Consider the following 21,149-nt stretch of genomic DNA (forward strand, 5'->3'; position numbering starts at 1 on the left):
GGAGGCAACTGTGGGAGCCAGCTCCAAGCACTCCTTTTTCCTCACAGGGGTCCCATCCCACTGCTGCATGCCCAGCCCTAGAGTCATGCAACTGCCCCACCCACCTCTAAGGCAGGTAGGACCACCATTGCAGCAGGGCAGGTAGAGGGTGGCCCACCCACAATGATCCCAGCAGAAGCACTGCTGCTGTGTAGATGAAAATGTTGTTAAGTACAACAAAGAAACAAGTTGTACTTGTTTGTATTTTCAAAAATATCCCTGTGGTTTGAGGGAGACAAATCTCTCAACTTTTGCTTGTCTGGGAATTGTTTATTCCCTCCTTCATATTTAAATGATAATCGTGCTGGATACAGTATTCTTGGTTCAAGGCCCTTCTGTTTCATTGCATTATATGTATCATGCCATTCTCTTCTGGCCTGTAAGGTTTCTGTCGAGAAGTCTGATGATAGCCTGATGGGTTTTCCTTTGTATGTGATCTTATTTCTCTCTCTGGCTGCCTTTAATACTCTGTCCTTGTCTTTGATCTTTACCATTTTAATTATTATATGTCTTGGTGTTGTCCTTCTTGGGTCCCTTGTGTTGGGAAATCTGTGGGCTTCCATGGTCTGAGAGACTATTTCCTACCCCATTTTGGGGAAGTTTTCAGCAATTACTTTTTCAAAAACACTTTCTATCCCTTTTTCTCTCTTCTTCTTCTGGTACCCCTATAATGCGAATATTGTTCCATTTGGATTGGTCACACAGTTCTCTTAATATTTTTCATTCCTGGAGATCCTTTTCTCTCTCCTGGCCTCAGCTTCTCTGTATTCCTGTTCTCTGATTTCTGTTCCATTAACAGTCTCTTGCACTTCATCCATCATCCAGTCTGCTCTTAAGTCCTTCCAGAGATTGTTCTATTTCTGTACTCTCCCTCCTAACTTGATCCTTTAGCTCTTGCATATTTCTCTGCAGGTCCATCAGCTCATTTATGACTTTTATTTTGAAGTATTTTTTAGGTAGATCGGTTATATCTGTCTCCCCAGGCCCTCTCTTGGGGATTGTCTGGGTAATTCTGGACTAGACCAAATTCTTCTGCCTTTTCATGGTGATAGAGGTAGTCGTAGGCAGGTGGTGTGTGTGTCAACTGGGAGAACAAAGTCCCTTCCTACTTGGTGGTCACCCTTCCCCTCTCTGCTGCCTGTGTCGGTCATCCTCACACTGGGAGAAGCATCCAGGTTAATCCCCTGAGCCACCATGGGCATTGCTGCCCAGAGCCCTGCAGGAAGAGGCAGGCGTGCCGGGTGTACTCTCCTGTGAGAACAGCACCCCTTCGCACCCTGCTCTGGCTTCCTCTGCCTGTGCCAGGCAGCTGCACACCAGCGGTGGCCCCCGGGTCTGGCCTGGGCGGCTGTGCACTGGGAGGAGACTCTGGGTGGCTGATGTGGGCACGCCTGCTGTCAGGCTGTTCTGCTGCTTTGGCGGGACCACACCAGAGGGAGAATGAATGGCAGGCTGTTTATCACCGTGAGGGGTTTCAGAGCTGCACTGCCTCCCAGGGGGCTGGGGCATCTGAAGCTCCTCAGACTTCCCAGCCTGCTGGGCTGAGTGTGCTGGGATGATTCCATCCAGCTATGAGGCCCGTCCCTTTAAGGCTTTCAAAAAGCACTCACTTTTCTTTGTTCTAGGGGAGCCGGCTGCAGGGATTTTACTTTTCCATTTCCCAAATATCCAGCACACCATGTAATGTGTGTCTGCGCTCCCGGTGCAGATTACTAGGGCTGGTTATTTTGCAGTCCTGGGCTTTCACTCCCTCCATGCTCTGACTCCTTTCCTCCCGCTGGTGAGCTGGGGTGGGGGGAGCGCTCAAGTCCCACCGGAACGTGGCTTGTATCTTACCCCCTTCGTGAGATGCCGAGTTCTTGCAGATGTAGATGTAGCCTGGCTGTTGTACTGTATCCTCTGGTCTCTCTTTTAGGAATAGTTGTACTTGTTGTATTTTCAAAAATATATATGGTTTTGGGAGGAGATTTCTACTGCCCTACTCATGCCACTATCTTCCAGACTCTCTGGTGTCTCTACTATCTGAATATTATGTTGTTTAGAGTTGTCACACAGCTCTCTTAGCATCCTGTCATTTCTATAGATTTTTTCCCCAGCTTCATTCTTCTTTTCTTTCTCATTGTTTGTACCCTCTACCTGCAGCAATCTATTATTAATTCCCTCCATTGTGTATTCCATTTCAGTTACTTCAGCTTCGAGTGGCATTTTTCAACTCTTCTATCTCTTTGTTGAAGTTCTCCCTGAGATTGCCATACTTTTCCACAGATCAGTGAGCATATTTATGACTGTTACTCAAGAAATTGAGATTGGTGATCTTCTTTTCATTTAGCCCTCTTTCTGATGTCTTATCCTGTTCTTTTGTTTGGAACATATTTCTCTACTTTCTCATTTTGTCAGGGTTTTTGTGTTTCTACAATTAAGACAGATGTGCTATGTTTCCTGATCTGGAGAGTAATGGTTTTATGAAGAGGGCATCCTGTGGTGCCCAAAAGCTCAATATTCCCTACTCTCCAGTGCCTGGTTCTCCTTAGTGGTGCTTCCCCAGCTGCAGTTGGGCCAGCAGTGGTCTATCTCAGTCTGTGTGAATGGTAGTTTGCCTCAGCCAGCCTTTTGTAAGCTTAGCAGCAGTGCTTCTGCTGGGATCATTGTGGGTGGGCCATCCTCTACCTGCCCTGCTGCAATGGTGGTCCTACCTGCCTTAGAGGTGGGTGGGGCAGTTGCATGGCTCTAGGGCTGGGTATGCAGCAGTGGGATGGGACCCCTGTGAGGAAAAAGGAGTGCTTGGAGCTGCCTCCCACAGTTGCCTCCCCCGTTGGGCTGAGATTGGGCTAAAAAAGCTGAGGAATCTTCTCTCTGCCTGCAAGGCAGCAAAGTATGTCATTGCTGGGCCAAGCGTGTGCATGTGCAGGGAAGTGCCTTGTAGCTGAGTCACCAGTAAGGGGAATAGAGCATTTAGAGCTTTTGTGAGTGACCAGCTTGTTGGGCTGAGGGAGGGCTGGGGAAGTGTTGTCTACTTGCCCTTTCTCCTGAGGTGAGAGCTCCATTCAGCCCTGGCCCCTCTGGCACCCTTCCCTCTGCTGGTAAATCTTTCAACTTCAGTCTCTGTTTTGATTCTCAGTGGGACTGATGGAGTCTGCCTGTCCTCCACAAGCAAAACTCCCCCTGTTGTCCATGGCCATTAATCACCAAAGCCCAGTGCAACGTGGATTCGTGTTCCCAGAACAGATCTTCAGGACCAGGTGTGTAGAGGTCCTGAATGCTTATCCCCTCCCTGTTCTGTTCTTATTCCTCCCACTTGTGGGCTGGGATAGGGGAAGGGCTTGGGTTGAGCGGTTCTGCCACTTAACCCTTTGTGTGGTCTTCTCTTCTTCACCAGGTGTAGATAGTCTGTTCTGCAGTCTTCAGGTCATTTTCAGAGTTAGTTGTATTTGCTCTAGTTGCTTCCCTGGTGTGTGTGTGGGAGGAGATTTTCACCTTGCCTTTCTACCCTGCTAACTTTTAAAAAATATTCTGGTTCTTTTAAATCAGCTTATGGAAATATTTCTCATAAATATCAAAAGCATTTGTGCTAAGTAAAGAGTTATTCTGCTTTGTTCCTTCCATTTATCTATTCATTCTATTAAGAATTAAAGATTTTGTTTTGCATTCATAAAAATGAAATTCTGTCCTAATACAGTGCTCTAAACTTTCCTTCTTTTTAAGACTAATGCTTTGATGCTGCTGATGTGAAAGTAACTTCATTAAAAATTTGACCATTGGCCTGTTTTAATTTCCAGGTGGTGAACAGAATACAATCCTGAAGTACAGACAGTGGAGTGCAACAGAAAAATTATAGGTTTTGGAATCTCTGATTTGATAGTACTCATGTTCTGCCAGAGGAGACACCTCGAATTCATGGGCACATTACTGAATATAAGCATACTTCAGTTTCTTCACCTATAATGTAAGGATTCTAATATCTCACAAGTCTGCTAAGAAGATTCAGTGAGAATATATGGAAATGCCTACTTTAATAGTTACTCTTATTCTTCCTAGAATCTAAAGTCTTAAAACTCAAAGTCTAAAAACATGTAACACATCCATGAGAAGAACTCCAATCATGCCTTTAAAATTTCAAAAGAACAAAGATGACTTGTTCCACTGAGGGCAACAAGGGGAAAAACAGTGTAAGGTATATGAAGCAATTCTGTGTTCCTTAGTGTCTTTGGATAATTGACCTCTTTGAGAATCTGATGAAGTTATAGATTACTGTCCTAGCCCTCTATATATAATTTACTTTACTGCCATGGAAACTGATTTCCTTCATGATGTCTGCTAAGGACTGCTAAAGACTATTGAATGTAGGTCTTAGGAGGTAATTAAGCTTAAATGAGGTCATAAAGACAAGATCCTAATCTGATAGAACTATGGCTTCATAAGAAGAGTAGAAGCTCTCTCCACTTTCCACCCTGTGAAGACACAGCAAGAAGGTGGACATCTCCACGCTAGGATTAGAGTTCTTATCAGAACCTTACCATGCTGGCACCCTGATCTCAGACTTCAGGTCTCCAGAACTGTGATAAAATTAATTTTTGCTGTTTAAGCCACCAGTCTATGGTATTTTGTTATGGCAGCCTGAGTAGACTAATTGCCGTATTTTAAAAATAAATGTTTACAAAAACTGGAGAATTTGTCCTCATTTAAAAAACAAAATCAATGGCTATTTCTTATTTTTTTAAACTAGTAAAACAAAAATATACAAATTAAAGCAGAAAATAAACTTTAATGCTACATAAAAGAACAGTTCAATTACAAGGCCACTATTGTTTGGCTTGAATAAAGAAGTCACAATGGCCCAGTTTTAGAACATGGTAATTTGAATATTGCCTTTGATATCTTGAAGGTCATGCCTCTCTGCTTTCATGAAAAGAAATTGTGAAAACTCTGAGACTCTGAGAAAGCTATGTGGGAGCAAATATAATCACAGCTCCTACAGCTCACTTTGTCAAATGACATACTAGGCCAGGTATGTGTAAGGAACCTAGGAATTCTCTAAGACTCTTAACATTTAATTAATATTTATACTTTGATGCAATATCAAAAGCAAAAAAAAATCTTGAGTCCAAGTTCCAGTTTTAGGGTTTCTGAATAGAGGTAATCTTCAAGAGCTCTGAGGTTTTTCAAGTCCTGCAGACAAAATGACAAAGCTTTTCATTCATGACTAGCATACAGAGAAACTGCCTCTAAAAGTTGGAAAATTCACATAGTTGTTCATTTCTAATTACCTATTCTTGGTTAAAAGGTTTGTGACTTTTCTACCAAATCCATAATGACTTTGAGACAGGGACCAAGGGCTTAGACAGAGTAGGGTTGAGGGCCTCTGGAAAAAGCAAGGCAAGATATTTACAGTCGGAGCAATGTAACAATATAAAATCCGTATGAAACTCTGTGTTCAGCATTATGCAAAGTCAAGGTTACACTAATTCTCTAGGGTAAAGATACTAAACTGGGAATATAGACATCTTCGGTGAGATCAGTTAAAGGTCAAAAGGCCAGAAGCAACCTGGCCTGGAATGTTTGAGTGTTCCTCAAAGGTATCTCAGCATAACCCATGACTTCACTGTAAACAGCCCTAGCAAACAGACAACAACCCAGCCCACCTTGAGGGCAGGGCAGGTGGTACAAGTCCACATCCTAAGCCCTCAGTGCCCAAAAATCCTCTACTGCCTATAAATCCCATAGACAAAGCACCACCCGGGCTCTCTTGTCCCCTCCTGGCATGAGCCAGGAGCTCTTTCCTCTCACTGTATCTCTCAATAAAAGCCTCTGCCCTGGCTCTCCTACCATGGGTGTTTGCTAAGTTCATTCTTTGACTCTGCAAACAAGAACCCTGGCATCATTTGTACTAAACTCTTTGTTGAAAAGCAAAACTCTTGTCCAAAGTTAAATCAAGCAAAGGAAAATTTCCAATTTTGATTCTTTTTCTTATTTAATAAAATCTTGTTCTCATGATAGTGATTACTTCTGTATTAACAGGCAAAGCCTTCTTTTCAGGGCGGTTGGAAGAGTCTTTAATGCCAGTAAGTATCAATGAAAAAAACAATGCATGGTTACAATGGGTGGAGCTCCTCTTCTCCTCTGAAACAACACAAGCATGCATGTGCTAAGTTTGGAAAATGTACCATCTTTGCTGAGAGTACCAAGTTCTTCCTTAGAGTAAAAGATAAAACAATTTTTTTGTAGTTATTTTGGCAAAGAAATTTAACTCTCAAAAAAGATGGTGATAGCCATTAATGTTAACAGCCTTTCTAGTTTCCATTAAAGAATCTCACATATTTCAGGACTTTTGGCTGTGGCAACATGCTTTTTAAAAGACAAAATCTAGGAGCTAACCCCTTAGGCCAGTATCAGTAGTTTCATCAAGTTGCATTCTGGAGGGAAATGGGATGGTTTCCAATTCCCTCATAAGTTACTTCAAAATATTGGAATAAATGATGGCATACTAGAATGTATGACAGCATCTGAAATTTGACAAATTTGCCTCTACTCCAAGCTAAACCAGTTCAAATACTGTCAGCACATAAAGCTTAAAGTTCTCCCCAATTTCATGTGGCTGCTTTTCTTAGCAATGTGAAAGTTGAAAGGGTTGTGATGGAACAAGTTCAATCACAGTTTGTTAGTTTCAAATTGAACTCCTACTTGCACAGGAAAAAAAATCCTAACTGTAGGGTATATTTTTTAAATGGAACATACAAGGTGTTTCAGCTTTCCCAACTTCATATTTTAGGTTGATGAGAACTCTGCCACAATGAAACATTGAGGCTTTATGTGCTATTGTCTTTGGTGATTAAGCAGTTTCACTGCCTTCATTTTTTTTGTTGTTGTCAAGTTTTTAAAAAGTTGGGATGTAAGAGTGGTGAGATATGCCTGTGCCCTCAATATGATGATAATAAGTACAAAGTTTCCAACTGTATATAAGAGTGAACACTAATAACACAAAATGACCCTAAAAAATCTTCTTCCCTTTCCCCAAAACTATTTAAAAAAATAACAGGCAAAACTCTAGAATATATAAAGAACCCTTACAAATCAGAACTAAGAAGACAGTTTACTTTTTAAAATGCGCACAAAGTTTTAACACTTTACCAAAGAAAATATTTGAAGGTTTAATGAGCACATTAAAAGATGTTCAACATAATTAGTCATCAGTGAAATGCAAGTTAAAACCACAATGAAGTAATACTACACATCTACTAGAAAGTAAAGAAGAATGATTATGCCAAGTGCTGGGGAGGATATGGGGCGACTGGAACACTTACACATTACTGGTGGGAATGCAAGGTGGTATAGCTACTTTGGAAAATGGTTTTGTAGTTTCCAAAAAAGTTAAGCATATACTTACCTTATGACCCAGCCATTCTACTCTTAAGTATCTACCCAAGAGAAATGAAAAACATATGTCCACACAAAGACTTATAAGAAAATGTTCACAGCAGCATTATTTTTATGGTCCAAAATGAAAAACAATCCAAATAGCTTTCATTTGGTGAATGAATAAACAAAATTTTCATATGCTAAAACAGTACTGAGCGATAAAAATAAAAAGAAGCATAATAAATGCTACAGTACTGATAAACCTCAAAAGCATTATGATATGTAAAAGAAGCTAGATGCAAAAGACTATATTGCATGAGTCCATTTATATATTTTTAGAAAAGGTTTAACTACAGAAAGAGAAAGCAAATTAGTGGTTGTCTGGGACTTAGGATGGAGAAGGGACTGACTACAAAACAGCAACAAGGGAACTTTTAGGGGTGAAGGAAGTAGTCTAAAACTCGATTGTTATAATGCTTGCACAATAGCTGAAATTTACGATATGTAAAATATATTTCAATAAAGCTTAAAAAAAAGTAACAGAATAAAACCAATGAAAAAAATGGGACATATATTTAGTTCTCCAAACCATTCATAGACCTTAGGTTAAGAATTTATATATTATCTATACTTGTGTTAGACAGAAAAATAGATATGAGCAGGGTGGAAAGAGAATAAGGTCAGTAAAGCTCCCTAAAAAGGACTCAGTTAACAAGTTAAACTAGAAAGCCAGAAAAGACTCAGGGTTAGTGAGTTAATCAGTTAAAGCTCAGAAGGTCAGGAGCAACTTGGCCTTGAATGTTTGAATATTCTCCAGATAAGGAAAAGTATCTGAACACAGCCCAAGTCTTCATTGTGTCAATTAGATCACTGGAAGATTTACTCTAGCCTGCTCAAAGGCCCAACTATAAACAGCATAATAAAGACAGGGAGAATCCACCTTAAAGCCAAAATTGCATTTTGAAAAAACCCAGGAAGTTAAGAAGAAAGATTCTTAATATACTCTTTAGCAAACAACAAACAAATAACTGTCCACCTTGAAGGAAGGGCAGACAGTCTTGACTGGTATGCTCCCAAACCAGGAAGCTGCTATCCTGGAAGGGGATCAAAGCAGTGAATTTCTTGTGTTAAACTAATTTTGCAGAATTACCTAGAGAACTGATAAGAAACTTTATGTCTCATCAAAGATACTTGAGACCACTTAACAAGTCCATACCCCTAGCCTTTTGTCACATTCCTGAAAAATCCTTAAAAGTAGGAACCCCCAACCTTTCAGTGCGCTCCTCTCTCTGGGGTTGCCCAAACTTTAGAAGTGCATAGCTTTAACTGTTTTCCAACCTTTTAAACTTTCTCTCTCCAACCTTTCAGGCACTTCTCCCTGAGGTCGCCTGTACTTTTTCTCTCTTTAAGTAACTTTAAATAAACCTTTACTTTGCTTCACTACTGTGTCTCTGCCCTTCAATTCTTTGTCGCGGCGGGGACAAGAACCGAGGAAAATATACAACGCAATACGCTCCCCTGCCCCCCACCCCAACACTTGGTTTGATTGAATAGATGATTATTTGTTAAAAAGGAATTTTCAATAACCCTTCATTACTAAAATTATTTGCTCTCAAATAATTTTTTAAGGGACTCTTACATCTTTTGTTAACTACAAAATAAACACAACTATTTAAAAAAATAAAAATAAAAAATAAACACAACTCTTACCTCAATTCTCAGTACTGGGCTAACTGAGTTGAATTGTATTTCTGGATAAAGATTTGAAAGCAGCCAGAAGTGGCTACTTTCCTTGTTTTTATTATTCTAGCTCTGTATAGTTAAGGGTATATCCTGGCTTAATGCTATTAAAAATTATCTGAACAATGTTGTCTCCTTTTCACTCTCAAAAGTATCCTAGGAACTTTGGAAGACTTTGAAGGTCTTAGCAGGTATAAATCATATAATAATAAAAATTTGACAGTCATTTTACAGTAAGGATTTTGGGCAAAGAAAAATTTAAATGAGAAGTCTAAAGCCACATTTTTCTAGATTAGGGATCTTTAACACTACCACAACCACTTTATAGAATCAGCATTTCTGGTGGGTAAGTACTACTTCTGCAGAGTAGTACATTTTTCTTTTAGAGGTGGTAAATATTATTATCTCCATTTCACAGATGAGGAAAGAAATTTTGAGAAATTAATAACATTGCCTGAGGTCATAAGGTGTTTAAATGGTGTAACTTGGATGCAAAGCTACGTCTGCTTCACTCCAGGCTTGTCTCTTAATTTCTAAGCATAATACTTTCCATGAAAAGGAACATGGCTGTGGGTATGTGTATGTATGTGCACTTGTGTGCAATGTATCCAAAGCAGTTCTCAAGTTGAAGTCTATGACTCAGTAATCCATGAGTTGGTTTGAGGGAGGCTGTAGTTCCTAAGAAATTATATGTAAAATTTCCTATGTGTACATATAAATTTCTTTTTCTAGAGAATGAGTCTAGAGCTTTTCCCAGATCTTTGAAAGTATTCATGATACAAGAAAAATTAACATTTTATATTGCTTCTGGTAAATATTTAAGATAATATACATCTTTTATATCAGCTATTACAGTCATCACCATGTATTTCTCAACCAACCTTGGTCATCTCCAAGAATTCTCAAACAACATAATTAACAGGCAATTACGGGAGGCAGTATGTAGTAGGCATATATACCAGGTATAGAAATGTCACAATTACATAATGCAGTATTTCAGATTTTGTACTTTTAAAAAATGGGGGGTCATGCCTTCATTTGATATAGAATATGACCCAGAAGTCACAATAAGAAAAGTAATGAATTATGGTAGAGATGTTTAGTACTGGTGGTTAAATTCTATTGAAGTAGCTATGTATTAAGCAGTGTTCTCATAAGCTGTATTGACCTAAGGTAAAATTAATTCGGGAGTACAAAATGAGAAAGTTGTATAATTTGGGGCCAGTAAAGACTCTGAGTTGCATGAAATCAATATTGTGCTTCTATTTCTTGGTGATTAATATGAGTTGGTTTTCTTAAGAACAACAGTATTGGTAGGAATTTTGGGAGCTACTCCTTTTTTTTAAAGTATGTATTTTTTTTAGTTTTTGTAAAAATATTGCCTTCAACTCATCATGTAAATAGGGGCAACCTACTAGCACTTATGTCCTAGATAACATTCAGCCACATACCCGAGTAGAACTGTACCACTGTTAAATTATTGAAATAGTTTTCATACAGACTAAGTATATCAGATAATAGTAACTGCATTAGGTTGCAAAGTTAATAATACAATTTCAATATGAACTCATTAGTTCCAATTAATTGCCACTGCATATAATAACAACCACTGGCATGTGAGTGTCCTGTTGTATGACTTAGTTGATTAGTTGATACTGAATATATATCTTACTAAATATATATTTATATATACTGCCACTAGATATATAACAATTTCAGATAATACTTTCAATATAAATGATAGAAATTTTTGAATGAAATGCTATTAGTTCAGCAAAAGCTAAGCATAGTTGGCACTATTATGAAAGTATTTTTTTAAATTGAGAGACATTCTCTTTTTTGAAACTAATAAAGCTACCCTTCAGGGCTAATGGAGGAAGGTAATAATAGTAACAGGACCTGGGTGTGGTGCTGGCATAGATGTGGACAATCCCGTTGGTTGTTTAATGGGCAAGACAATGTCAGAGGTAGGAGTGATACCCACCCACTGCTTTGAACTATCCTAGGAGGGAATGGAGTAGGTGGCATGGGCAGGTGGCTTTATGTTCCTCTGGCTCTTGGCCACATAGGAAGTACTGGCATCTATGTACATAATGAGTTTGTGGGGGGCAACACATCTACCTGTCTTCAGCTGTAACAAATGCCAAGTGCTGCTTTTGATTTATATATTTAGTATTATTTTACCAGTTCTTAATGTCTTAAGAGAGGAAAAAGAAAGCCAGCTACTATTTTCCTTGTTTTGATTCTGGTCTAGTTTTTCTTTCAGCCTTTCCATACTACAAATGGGTAATCACAAATGGGTATTTTCTCCAGGTTTAGAGGATTTTAGCAAATACAAACACACTGTCCATATATTCAGATAATTAAGTAGCTTTGGGGAGGGGGTTCTCATAACATTGCAAATACCTATATTGAATCTATATTGATTAAATGTAGGTAGCAGATCCTAGGGCTTTCACAAATCATTTGAGGTTTCTTTAGCTCTAGGGGTCCTTATAAATTTGCTAGATGCTCTTTTGATGGTTGCTATGCCTACAAATTAATGTTTATAAGGTTGAAATTAGAGTTCTATCAATCTAAACTTTACAGAGAGAAAATATATTTAACAGCCAACCCTAGGCAAACCATCTAAATTGTAAATGTGCAATACTGGGTAAGAGAAATGATAAGAAGAGTTGTAAACACATCTCCCCTACTAATGTAAAAACAATCAAAGCTCAGATCTTATCAGTCTGCAGCATCATAAACATTTGCAAAGGATGTGGTCTCCAAGCATCTGTTCATTCTTCTCCATATCAAAGAAGAGTATACAGCCCTTAGTCTAAGGGAATAAAAAGACAACCAAGGGCAGGAGGTCTCAGACCTTGAATTGCTTCTGTCTAGGCTGTGATGCCATAAAGGAGCTGGAATGTTTAACGATTATCTGTACTATGAAGACCTAATGGTTGGGCCCAAAGATGGTACCTCTGTGATCTTTACATTACCTATGTCCCCAGTTTTAAAAAACAAATGAAAAATAAATGAATAGACAGTAATATTCCATGATCTATGAAAACTTGGTCTGTTAGTTTTTCTTCCTGACATCTCCTCTAAATTCACCAGATCCCTCACCCAACTTTTCTCTTCTTTAGCCCCCACTTCTCTGACTTCAAGTCCATCCTAAGTGAAAGAGTATGGTTTAAAAATTTATATATTGATTAGAGAATGGAAAACACTGAATTAAAGGAAAACAAACAAACCAGTAGACATAAAAAATAGATTTGCCAAAACTTACCATCAGAGGGCACAATAGTACTGCAGTAAACAACTCGCACGTTCTGCCAAGAAGACATCCTCTGGTGCACCTAGAAAACAGACACATCCACTGTCAGGGTGGAATGGCAAATGTTAAATGCATATGTCTGTGTATATAATAAATAATGACTTTTTGATTACTTAAAGTAATATATATTCTTCACAGAAAAGTTTAAAAATACAGATGAAAACAACTCTCTCAAGCTCATATCAATTGTGATGAACATTTTGATTTTCAAGATTTTATACAAATTTACACACACATATCACAAAAACTATATTTCACCTAGCTTTTAAAATACTCAGTACTGATTTTAAGTGCTATTGTCCAAATTAAACTTTTTTGCTTTTTCCTCTTGCTGGCTTTTCCTTCTTATCTTTGACCAGGTATAAGACAATTATTTAAGTAGTTGTATCACAAATTTACTGTTATTGGGTAGACATCTAGTCTTTCTGTTCACTCTCTCTCTCTTTTTTAAAACCTGGTCAGGTAACCTCACTCTTTGAGTCCTTACCTCATTACCTTCTTCTGAATATAAGAAGGAAATCACTCACAGTCATATCCACCTTAATTATTTCCTCAAGAATAGTGTTATTGTGGATTTAGGTCTGTAATTAATGTTCTCACAGTTAATATAGATTTCAGAAAGAATACTGAATATGTTTCTGCCTTGCCAAATGCTTTATCCCTTGTCCTTTTTACACTTATCCCTGTGTAGCATTTACTTTCCCAGTCCCAAAAAACTATTAAGAAAGGAAGAAAGGAAGGCATTAACTGACTAAAAACCAATGTCTTTGCCTCAGAGCCAGGCATTCTATTCCACTTCATCAACCCTACAAGAAAAATCACTTAGGACTCTAAAACAATGCACACCTCAACACAACTAAGACATATAACACACTTTATATCCTTCCTGTGAATATCAATTCCCACCATCTTCCAACCTAAAAGAGAGTGCAGAAATGTGAGACTGACATTTATTTTAAAATGTAAATTACCATAGTCTCTCCTTATCCTTGGGACATGTTCCAAGATCTCTAGTGAATACCTGAAACTGTGGATAATACTAAGCCTTATATATATATATATATACACTATGTTTTTTCCTACATACACATACACCTATGATGAAGTCTACTTTATAAATTAGGCACAGGAAGAGATTAACAAAAACTACTAATAAAATAGAACAATTATAACAATATGCTGTAATAAAAGTTATATGAATGTGAATGTGGTCTCTCTCCAAATGCCTTATTGTACTCTACTCACCCTTCTTCTGATGATGTGAGATGATAAAATGTTTACATGATGAGATAAGGTAAGGTGAACAACACAGGCAATGTTACACAGTATTAGGCTACTACATATTGATCTTTTGACAGTATGTCAGAGAAGGGTCATCTGCTTCTGGACCATGGGTAACTGAAACAGGAAAGTAAAATGGTGGATAAGAGGGGGCCTACTATAATCATTTAATTTACTTATGACTTAATTCATAGCTGATCATGACACACTAATGTGTTCTGATGTGATGCTGAGAAACTTTAAGTTAATATACACAATCACTTTATTACGGACTGAGAATTTCAGACTTTAAAAAAAAGTTTCAATACATTTAGTTAAACTCAATCTTACTCAGATCCAGGGATGTTGTGGTTAAAGACCGGTGTGCTGGGAAACCTACACCCCCAAGACTCTGTCTGGACCCCTAATGGGATCCAAAGAATCTTTGCACTCCATGAATTAGTTTGAAAACTAATATTGGGACACAAAAGAAAATGAGTCCTACCCCTTATTCTACAAATGAGAAAACTGATATCCACAGAGAGCAAGTGCCTTACTGTCACATATCAGTTAGAATCAGGATTAGAATCCAGACCTCAATATTGCTCACCATGAACTATATGAAATACAGGGCCTTGATCTTGTCCTCTGTAGGACTGTTAGCTCAACTACAGTGTTAAGGGCTAGGACACTTAGGTATCTTCTAGCAATGTGATTTCTTTGAACAGATAAAACAAGTACATGACAAAAACTCTAAAGTAAAACAATGAAGCAAAAATTAAGTCTTTTACACCTAATACTGGTCTTCCTCTCAACTCTGTGGTCCAGCTACTCAGCTCTCCTCTCCAGAGGAGAGTAGTTACATCTTACAGAAGTAAGTAGTTAAATCTGGGTATCCTATCAATCAGTGTGATACACACACAAGTTGTGGATATATGCATGGATTTGTGGAGATTTTTAAAACACAAATGGTAGCATGCTGCAGTACCATACTCATCTAGCTTTTTATATGCAATTTACTTATTTATTTTATTAAGGTATTATTGATATACACTCCTCTGAAGGTTTACATGAAAAGACAATGTGATTACTACATTCACCCCTGTTATTGTGTCCACCCCATGCCCCACTGCAGTCACTGCCCATCAGTGTGGTAAGATGCCACAGAGTCACTATTTGCCTTCTCTGTGCTGCACTTTCTCCTGATCCTCCCCACACCATGTGTGCCAATCATAATACCCCTGAATCCCCTTATCACTCCCTCCCCACATGCCCTCTCCCACTCCTCTCCTTTGGTACCCGCTAGTCCCTTCTTGGAGTCTGTGAGTCTGTTGCTGTTTTGTTCCTTCAGTTTTGCTTTATTGTTATACTCTACAAATGAGGGAAATCATTTGGTACTTGTCTTTCTCTGTCTGGCTTATTTCACTGAGCATAATATCTTCTAGCTCCATCCATGTTGTTGCAAATTGTAGAATTTGTTTCTTTCTTATGGCTGAGTAGTATTCCATTGTGTATAAGTACCACCTTTTCTTTATCCATTCATCTACTGAAGGACACTTAGGTTGCTTCCATATCTTAGCTATTATCAATAGTGCTGCAATAAACACAGGGGTGCATATGTCTTTTTGAATCTGAGAAATTATATTCTTTGGGTAAATTCCTAGAAGTGGAATTCCTGGGACAAATAGTATTTCTAATTTTAATTTTTTGAGGAACCTCGATACTGCTTTCCACAATGGTTGAATTAGCTTACATTCCCACCAGCAGTGTAGGAGGGTTCCCCTTTCTCCACATCCTCACAAGCATTTGTTGTTCTTAGTCTTTTTGATACTGGCCATCCTAACTGGTGTGAGGTGATACCTCATTGTGGTTTTTATTTGCATTTCCCTGATAATTAGTGATGTGGAGTATCTTTTCATGTGCCTGTTGGGCATCTGAATTTCTTCTTTGGAGAATTGTCTCTTCATATCCTCTGCCCATTTTTTAATCGCTTTATTTGCTTTTTGGTTGTTGAGGCATGTGAGTGCTTTATATATTTTGGATGTTAACACCTTATCAAATATGTTGTTTACAAATATATTCTCCCATACTGTAGGATGCCTTTTTGTTCTGTTGATGGTGTCCTTTGCTGTACAGAAGCTTTAAGTTTGATATAGTCCCATGCATTCATTTTTGCTTTTGTTTCCCTTGCTTGAGGAAACGCATTCAGAAAAAAGATCCTAATGTTTATATTCAGGAGATTGTTGCCTAGGTTCTCTTCTAAGAGTTTTCTGGTTTCATGACTTACATTCAGGACTTTGATCCATTTCGAGTTGCCTTTTGTGTATGGGGATAGACAATAATCCAGTTTTATTCTCTTGCATGTAGCTATCCAGTTTTGCTAACACCAATTGTTGAAGAGCCTGTCATTTCCCCATTGTATGTCCATGGCTCCTTTACCATATATTAATTGACCATATATACTTGGGTTTATATCTGGGCTGTCAAGTCTGTTCCATTGGTTTACAGGTCTTCTTCTGCCAGTACCAAATTGTCTTGATTACTGTGACTTTGTAGTAGAACTTGAAATCGGGGAGTGTAATCCCCCCAACTCTATTCTTCATTCTTCTTCATTCTCAGGATTGCTTTGGGTATTCGGGGTCTTTATGAATTTTAGGGTTCCATATGAATTTTAGGGTTCCATATGAATTTTAGAATTATTTTCTCTAGTTTGTTGAAGAATGCTGTTGGTATTTTGATAGGAATTGCATTGAATCTGTAGATTGCTTTAGGCAGGATGGCCATTTTGACAATATTAATTCTTCCTATCCATGAGCATGGTATGTGTTTCCATTTATTGGTATCTTCTTTAATTTCTCTCCTGAGTGTCTTGTAGTTTTCAGTGTATAGGTCTTTCATGTCCTTTGTCAGGTTTATTCCTAGATATTTTATTCTTTTTGATGTAATTGTGAATGGAATTGTTTTCCTGATTTCTCTTTCTGTTAGTTCATATTAGTGTATAGGAATGCAACAGATTTCTGTGTATTAATTTTGTATCCTGCAACATTGCTGAATTCTGATTTAGATCTAGCAGTTTTGGAGTGGATTCTTTAGGGTTTTTTATGTACAATATCATGTCATCTGCAAATAGTGAGAGTTTGATTTCTTCTTTACTAATGTGGATGCCTTGTATTTCTTTGTTTTGTAAGATTGCTGTGGCAAGGACCTCCAGAACTATGTTGAGTAAAAGTGGAGAGAGTGGGCATCCTTGTCTTGTTCCCAATCTTAAAGGAAAGGCTTTCAGCTTCTTGCTGTTAAGTAGGATGTTGGCTGTGGGTTTGTCATATATGGCCTTTATTGTCAAATGATTTTTTGGCATCTATGGAGATGGTCATGTGGTTTTTGTTCTTCTTTTTGTTCATGTGGTGGATGGTACTGATGGACTTTCTAATACTGTACCATACTTTCATCCCTGGAATAAATCCTACTTGATCGTGATGGATGATTTTTTTGATGTCTTTTTGAATTCGGTTTGCTAATATTTTGTTGAGTATTTTTGCATCTGTGTTCAAAAGGGATATTGGTCTGTAATTTTCTTTTTTTGTGGTGTCTTTGCCTGGTTTTGGTATTAGGGTGATGCTGTCCTCATAGCATGAGTTTGGAAATATTCCTTCCTCTTCTACTTTTTTGAAAACTTTAGGGAGGATGGATATTAGGTTTTCACCAAATGTTTGATAAAATTTAGTTGTGAAGCCATCTGGTCCAGTAGTTTTTGTTCTTAGGTAGTTTTTGATTACCAGTTCAATTTCGTCTTTAGAATTGGTCTGTTTAGATTTTCTGTTTCTTTCTGGGTCAGCCTTGGAAGGTTGTATTTTTCTAGAAGGTTGTCCATTTCTTCTAGGTTATCCAGTTTGTTAGCATATAAATTTTCATATTATTCTCTAATATTTGTTTGTATTTCTGTGGTGTCTGTAGTGATTTTTCCTTTCTCATTTTTGATTCTTTTCATGTGTGCAGACTCTCTTTTTTTTTCTTGATAAATCTGGCTAGGGGTCTATCTATTTTGTTTACTTTCTTGAAGAACCAGCTCCTGCTTTCATTGATTCTTTCTATTTTTTTACTGTTTTCAATTTTATTTATTTCTGCTCTAATCTTTATTATGTCCCTCCTTCTACTGCCTTTGGGCCTCATTTGTTCTTTTTCTAGTTTCATTAAGTGTGAGTTTAGACTGTTCATATGGGATTATTCTTCTTTTCTGAGGTAGGCCTGTATTGCAATATACTTCCCTCTTAGCACCGCCTTTGCTGCATCCCACAGATTTTACATTGCTGAATTATTGTTGTCATTTGTCTCCATATATTGCTTGATCTCTGTTTTTATTTGGTCATTGATCCATTGGTTACCTAGGAACATGTTGTTTACCCTCCATGTGTTTGTAGGCTTTTTCATTTTCTTTGAGCAATTTATTTCTAGTTTCATATCCTTGTGGTCTGAGAAGCTGGTTGGTACAATTTCAATCTTTTTGAATTTACTGAGGTTCTTTTTGTGGCCTAGTATATGATCTATTCTTTAAAATATTCCATGTGCACTTGAGAAGAATGTGTATTCTGCTGCTTTTGGGTGGAAAGTTCTGTAGATGTCTGTTAGGTCCATCTGTTCTAATGTGTTGTTCAATGCCTCTGTCTCCTTACTTATTTTCTATCTGGTTGATCTGTCTTTTGGAGTGAGTAGAGTGTTGAAGTCTCCTAGAATGACTGCATTGCATTCTATTTCTTCTTTTTATTCTGTTAGTATTTATTTCACATATGTAGGTGCTCCTGTATTGGGTGTCTAGATATTTATAATGGTTATATCTTCTTGTTGGATTGACCCCTTTATCATTATATAATGTCCATCTTTGTCTTTTGTGACTTTCTTTGTTTTAAAGTCTATTTTGTCTGATACAAGTACTGCAACTCCTGCTTTTTCCTCCTTATTAGTTGCATGAAATATCTTTTTACATCCCTTCAGTTTTAGTCTGTGTATGTCTTTGGGTTTAAAATGAGTCTCTTATAGGCAGCATATAATTAGGTCTTGTTTTTTATCCATTCAGTGACTGTATGTCTTTCGATTGGTGTCTTCAGATCATTTACATTTAGCATGATTATTGATAGGTATATACTTACTGCCATTGTACGCTTTAGATTCATGGTTACCAAAGGTTCAAGATTAACTTTCTTACTATCTAAGAGTCTAACTTAACTCACTTAGTATGCTATTACAAACACAATCTAAAGTTTCTTTTTTTTCCCCTCCTTTTTTTCCTCCTCCAGTCTTTACATACTAAGTATCATATACTGTACTCTTTGTCTATTCCTTTTTATTACCTCTGGTGACAGCTATTTAATGTTAGGAACACTTCCACCTATAGTAGTCCCTCCAAAATACACTGTAGAGATGGTTTGTGAGAGCTAAATTCTCTCAGCTTTTGTCTATCTGGAAATTGTTTAATCCCTCCTTGAAATGATAATCTTGCCAGATAAAGTATTCTTGGTTCAAGGCCCTTCTGATTCATCGCATTAAATATATCATGCCACTCCCTTCTGGCCTGCAAGGTTTCTGCTGAGAAGTCTGATGATTGCCTGATGGGTTTTCCTTTGTATGTGGTCTTATTTCTCTCTCTGGCTGCTTTTAACAGTCTGTCCTTATCCTTGATCTTTGCCATTTTAATTATTATATGTCTTGGTGTTGTCCTCCTTGGGTCCATTGTGTTGGGATATCTGTGCATTTCCATGGCCTTAGAGACTATCTCCTTCCCCAGATTGGGGAAGTTTTCAGCAATTACTTCCTCAAACACACTTTTTATCCCTTTTTCTCTCTCTTCTTCTTCTGGTACTCCTATAAATGAATATTGTTCTGTTTGGATTGGTCACACAGTTCTCTCAGTATTCTTTCATTCCTAGAGATCCTTTTTTCTCAGTGTGTCTCAGCTTCTTTGTATTCCTCTTCCCTATTTTCTATTTCATTTATCATCTCCTCTACCACATCTAATCTGCTTTTAATGCCCTCCACTGTGCTCTTCAATGATTGGATCTCTGTCCTAAATTCGTTCTTGAGTTTTTGAATATTTTTCTGTACCTCTATGAGCATGCTTATGATTTTTATTTTGAAATCTCTTTTAGAAAGTTTTATTAATTCAGTTCTCACTGAGTCCTTTCTCTGGTGTTCAGATTTTGCTTTGAACCAGGGTCCTCTGACATTTCATTATTTGTATTTGGCGCCCTCTAGTGCCCAGAAGCTCTACCCTCTGTAGCTGTTCATCCCCTGGAGTGATGTCAGGGGTCACAGGGGAGTTGTGCTGGTGTCCTGTTCCATGAGGTCCACTCTTTTCTCCAGGTGTATGCAGTCTGGTGCAGCCCTCTTTCCTGTTGCTCTTTCAGGACTAGTTGTATTAATTATATTTTTGTATTATATGTGGTTTTAGGAAGAGGTCTCTGTCTCACCTCTCATGCTGCCATCTTTAATCCAATCCCTCCTTTCTCTCAGAGTTTCTGTAGGTCAGAAGTCTCAGCATAGTGTGGTTCAGTTGGTTCTCTGTTTAGAGTCTCACAAGGGTAAAATCAAGGTATCATTAGGGCTGAACTTTTTTTCCAGAAGCTTGTGGAGGGGTGGGGGAGGTGATGAATCTACTTTCAAGGTTATTCAGGTTGTTGTCAGAATTCAGTTCCTTGTAGGATCCAGATCCTTCCTTCCTTAAATTAAGCTGGTAGGGCTGGTCTCAGTTTCTAGAGCCCAGTCACAGCCTTGGCCTGCAGCCCCCTTCCTCCATCTTCACAGCTAGCACACCCAGAGCAAATGTTTCTCATGCTTCCACTTTTTTGTTTTTTAAACCTCACTGTTTTTGCTGACTGAATGGAATTATAAGGGTTAAATAAAGTTTATGGTACATCTTTAGAACGTCCTATTGACAGACAATCTTTTATTATTATAATATATGATACTAGAGCAGATAACTTTGCACGTGGGCACATATCTGAGAATAAAATACTTCAAGAGAAAGTGCCAGGTTAAAGTTTAGTGCACTTGAAATTTTGAAAGCTACTGCCAAATTGTTTTTCATGGAGGAGTATATGAATTCACAAACCCACAAATAATACTCTTATTCAGTAAATGAGTATCTGATTCCCAACACTTCCCCTAAAAAATGTACAGCTGACCCTTGAATAATCTGGGGGTTAAGGACACCAACCCTAACTCTGACTGTGCAGTCAAAAATCCATGTATAACTTTTGACTCCCCAAAAATTCAACTACAAATAGCCTACTGTTGACCAGAAGCCTTACTGGTAACACTATTTCATATGCTATATGTATTATATTACTGTATTTTTATAAGAAAGTGAGCTGGAGAAGAGAAAATGTTTTTTCAAATTGTTGCAAATCTCCAAAAGATTTTTCAATATATTTATTGAAAAAAT

At 37.9% G+C, this 21,149-nt stretch overlaps 1 protein-coding gene across 4 annotated transcripts in view; it reads right to left on the bottom strand.

Annotated features, from left to right (window-relative positions):
* MCU (mitochondrial calcium uniporter) overlaps window positions 1-21,149 on the bottom strand; it is a 245,977-nt gene that overhangs the window by 73,333 nt on the left and 151,495 nt on the right. For all 4 annotated transcript variants that reach the window (XM_036998965.2, XM_036998967.2, XM_036998966.2 and 1 more), the window contains one exon: window positions 12,407-12,476. In XM_036998965.2, coding sequence (XP_036854860.1) covers window positions 12,407-12,476 — 70 coding nt within the window. The remainder of the gene's footprint in view (window positions 1-12,406; window positions 12,477-21,149) is intronic.

This window comes from Manis javanica, chromosome 7, assembly GCF_040802235.1.
Source record: "Manis javanica isolate MJ-LG chromosome 7, MJ_LKY, whole genome shotgun sequence".
Taxonomy (NCBI): Eukaryota; Metazoa; Chordata; class Mammalia; order Pholidota; family Manidae; genus Manis; species Manis javanica.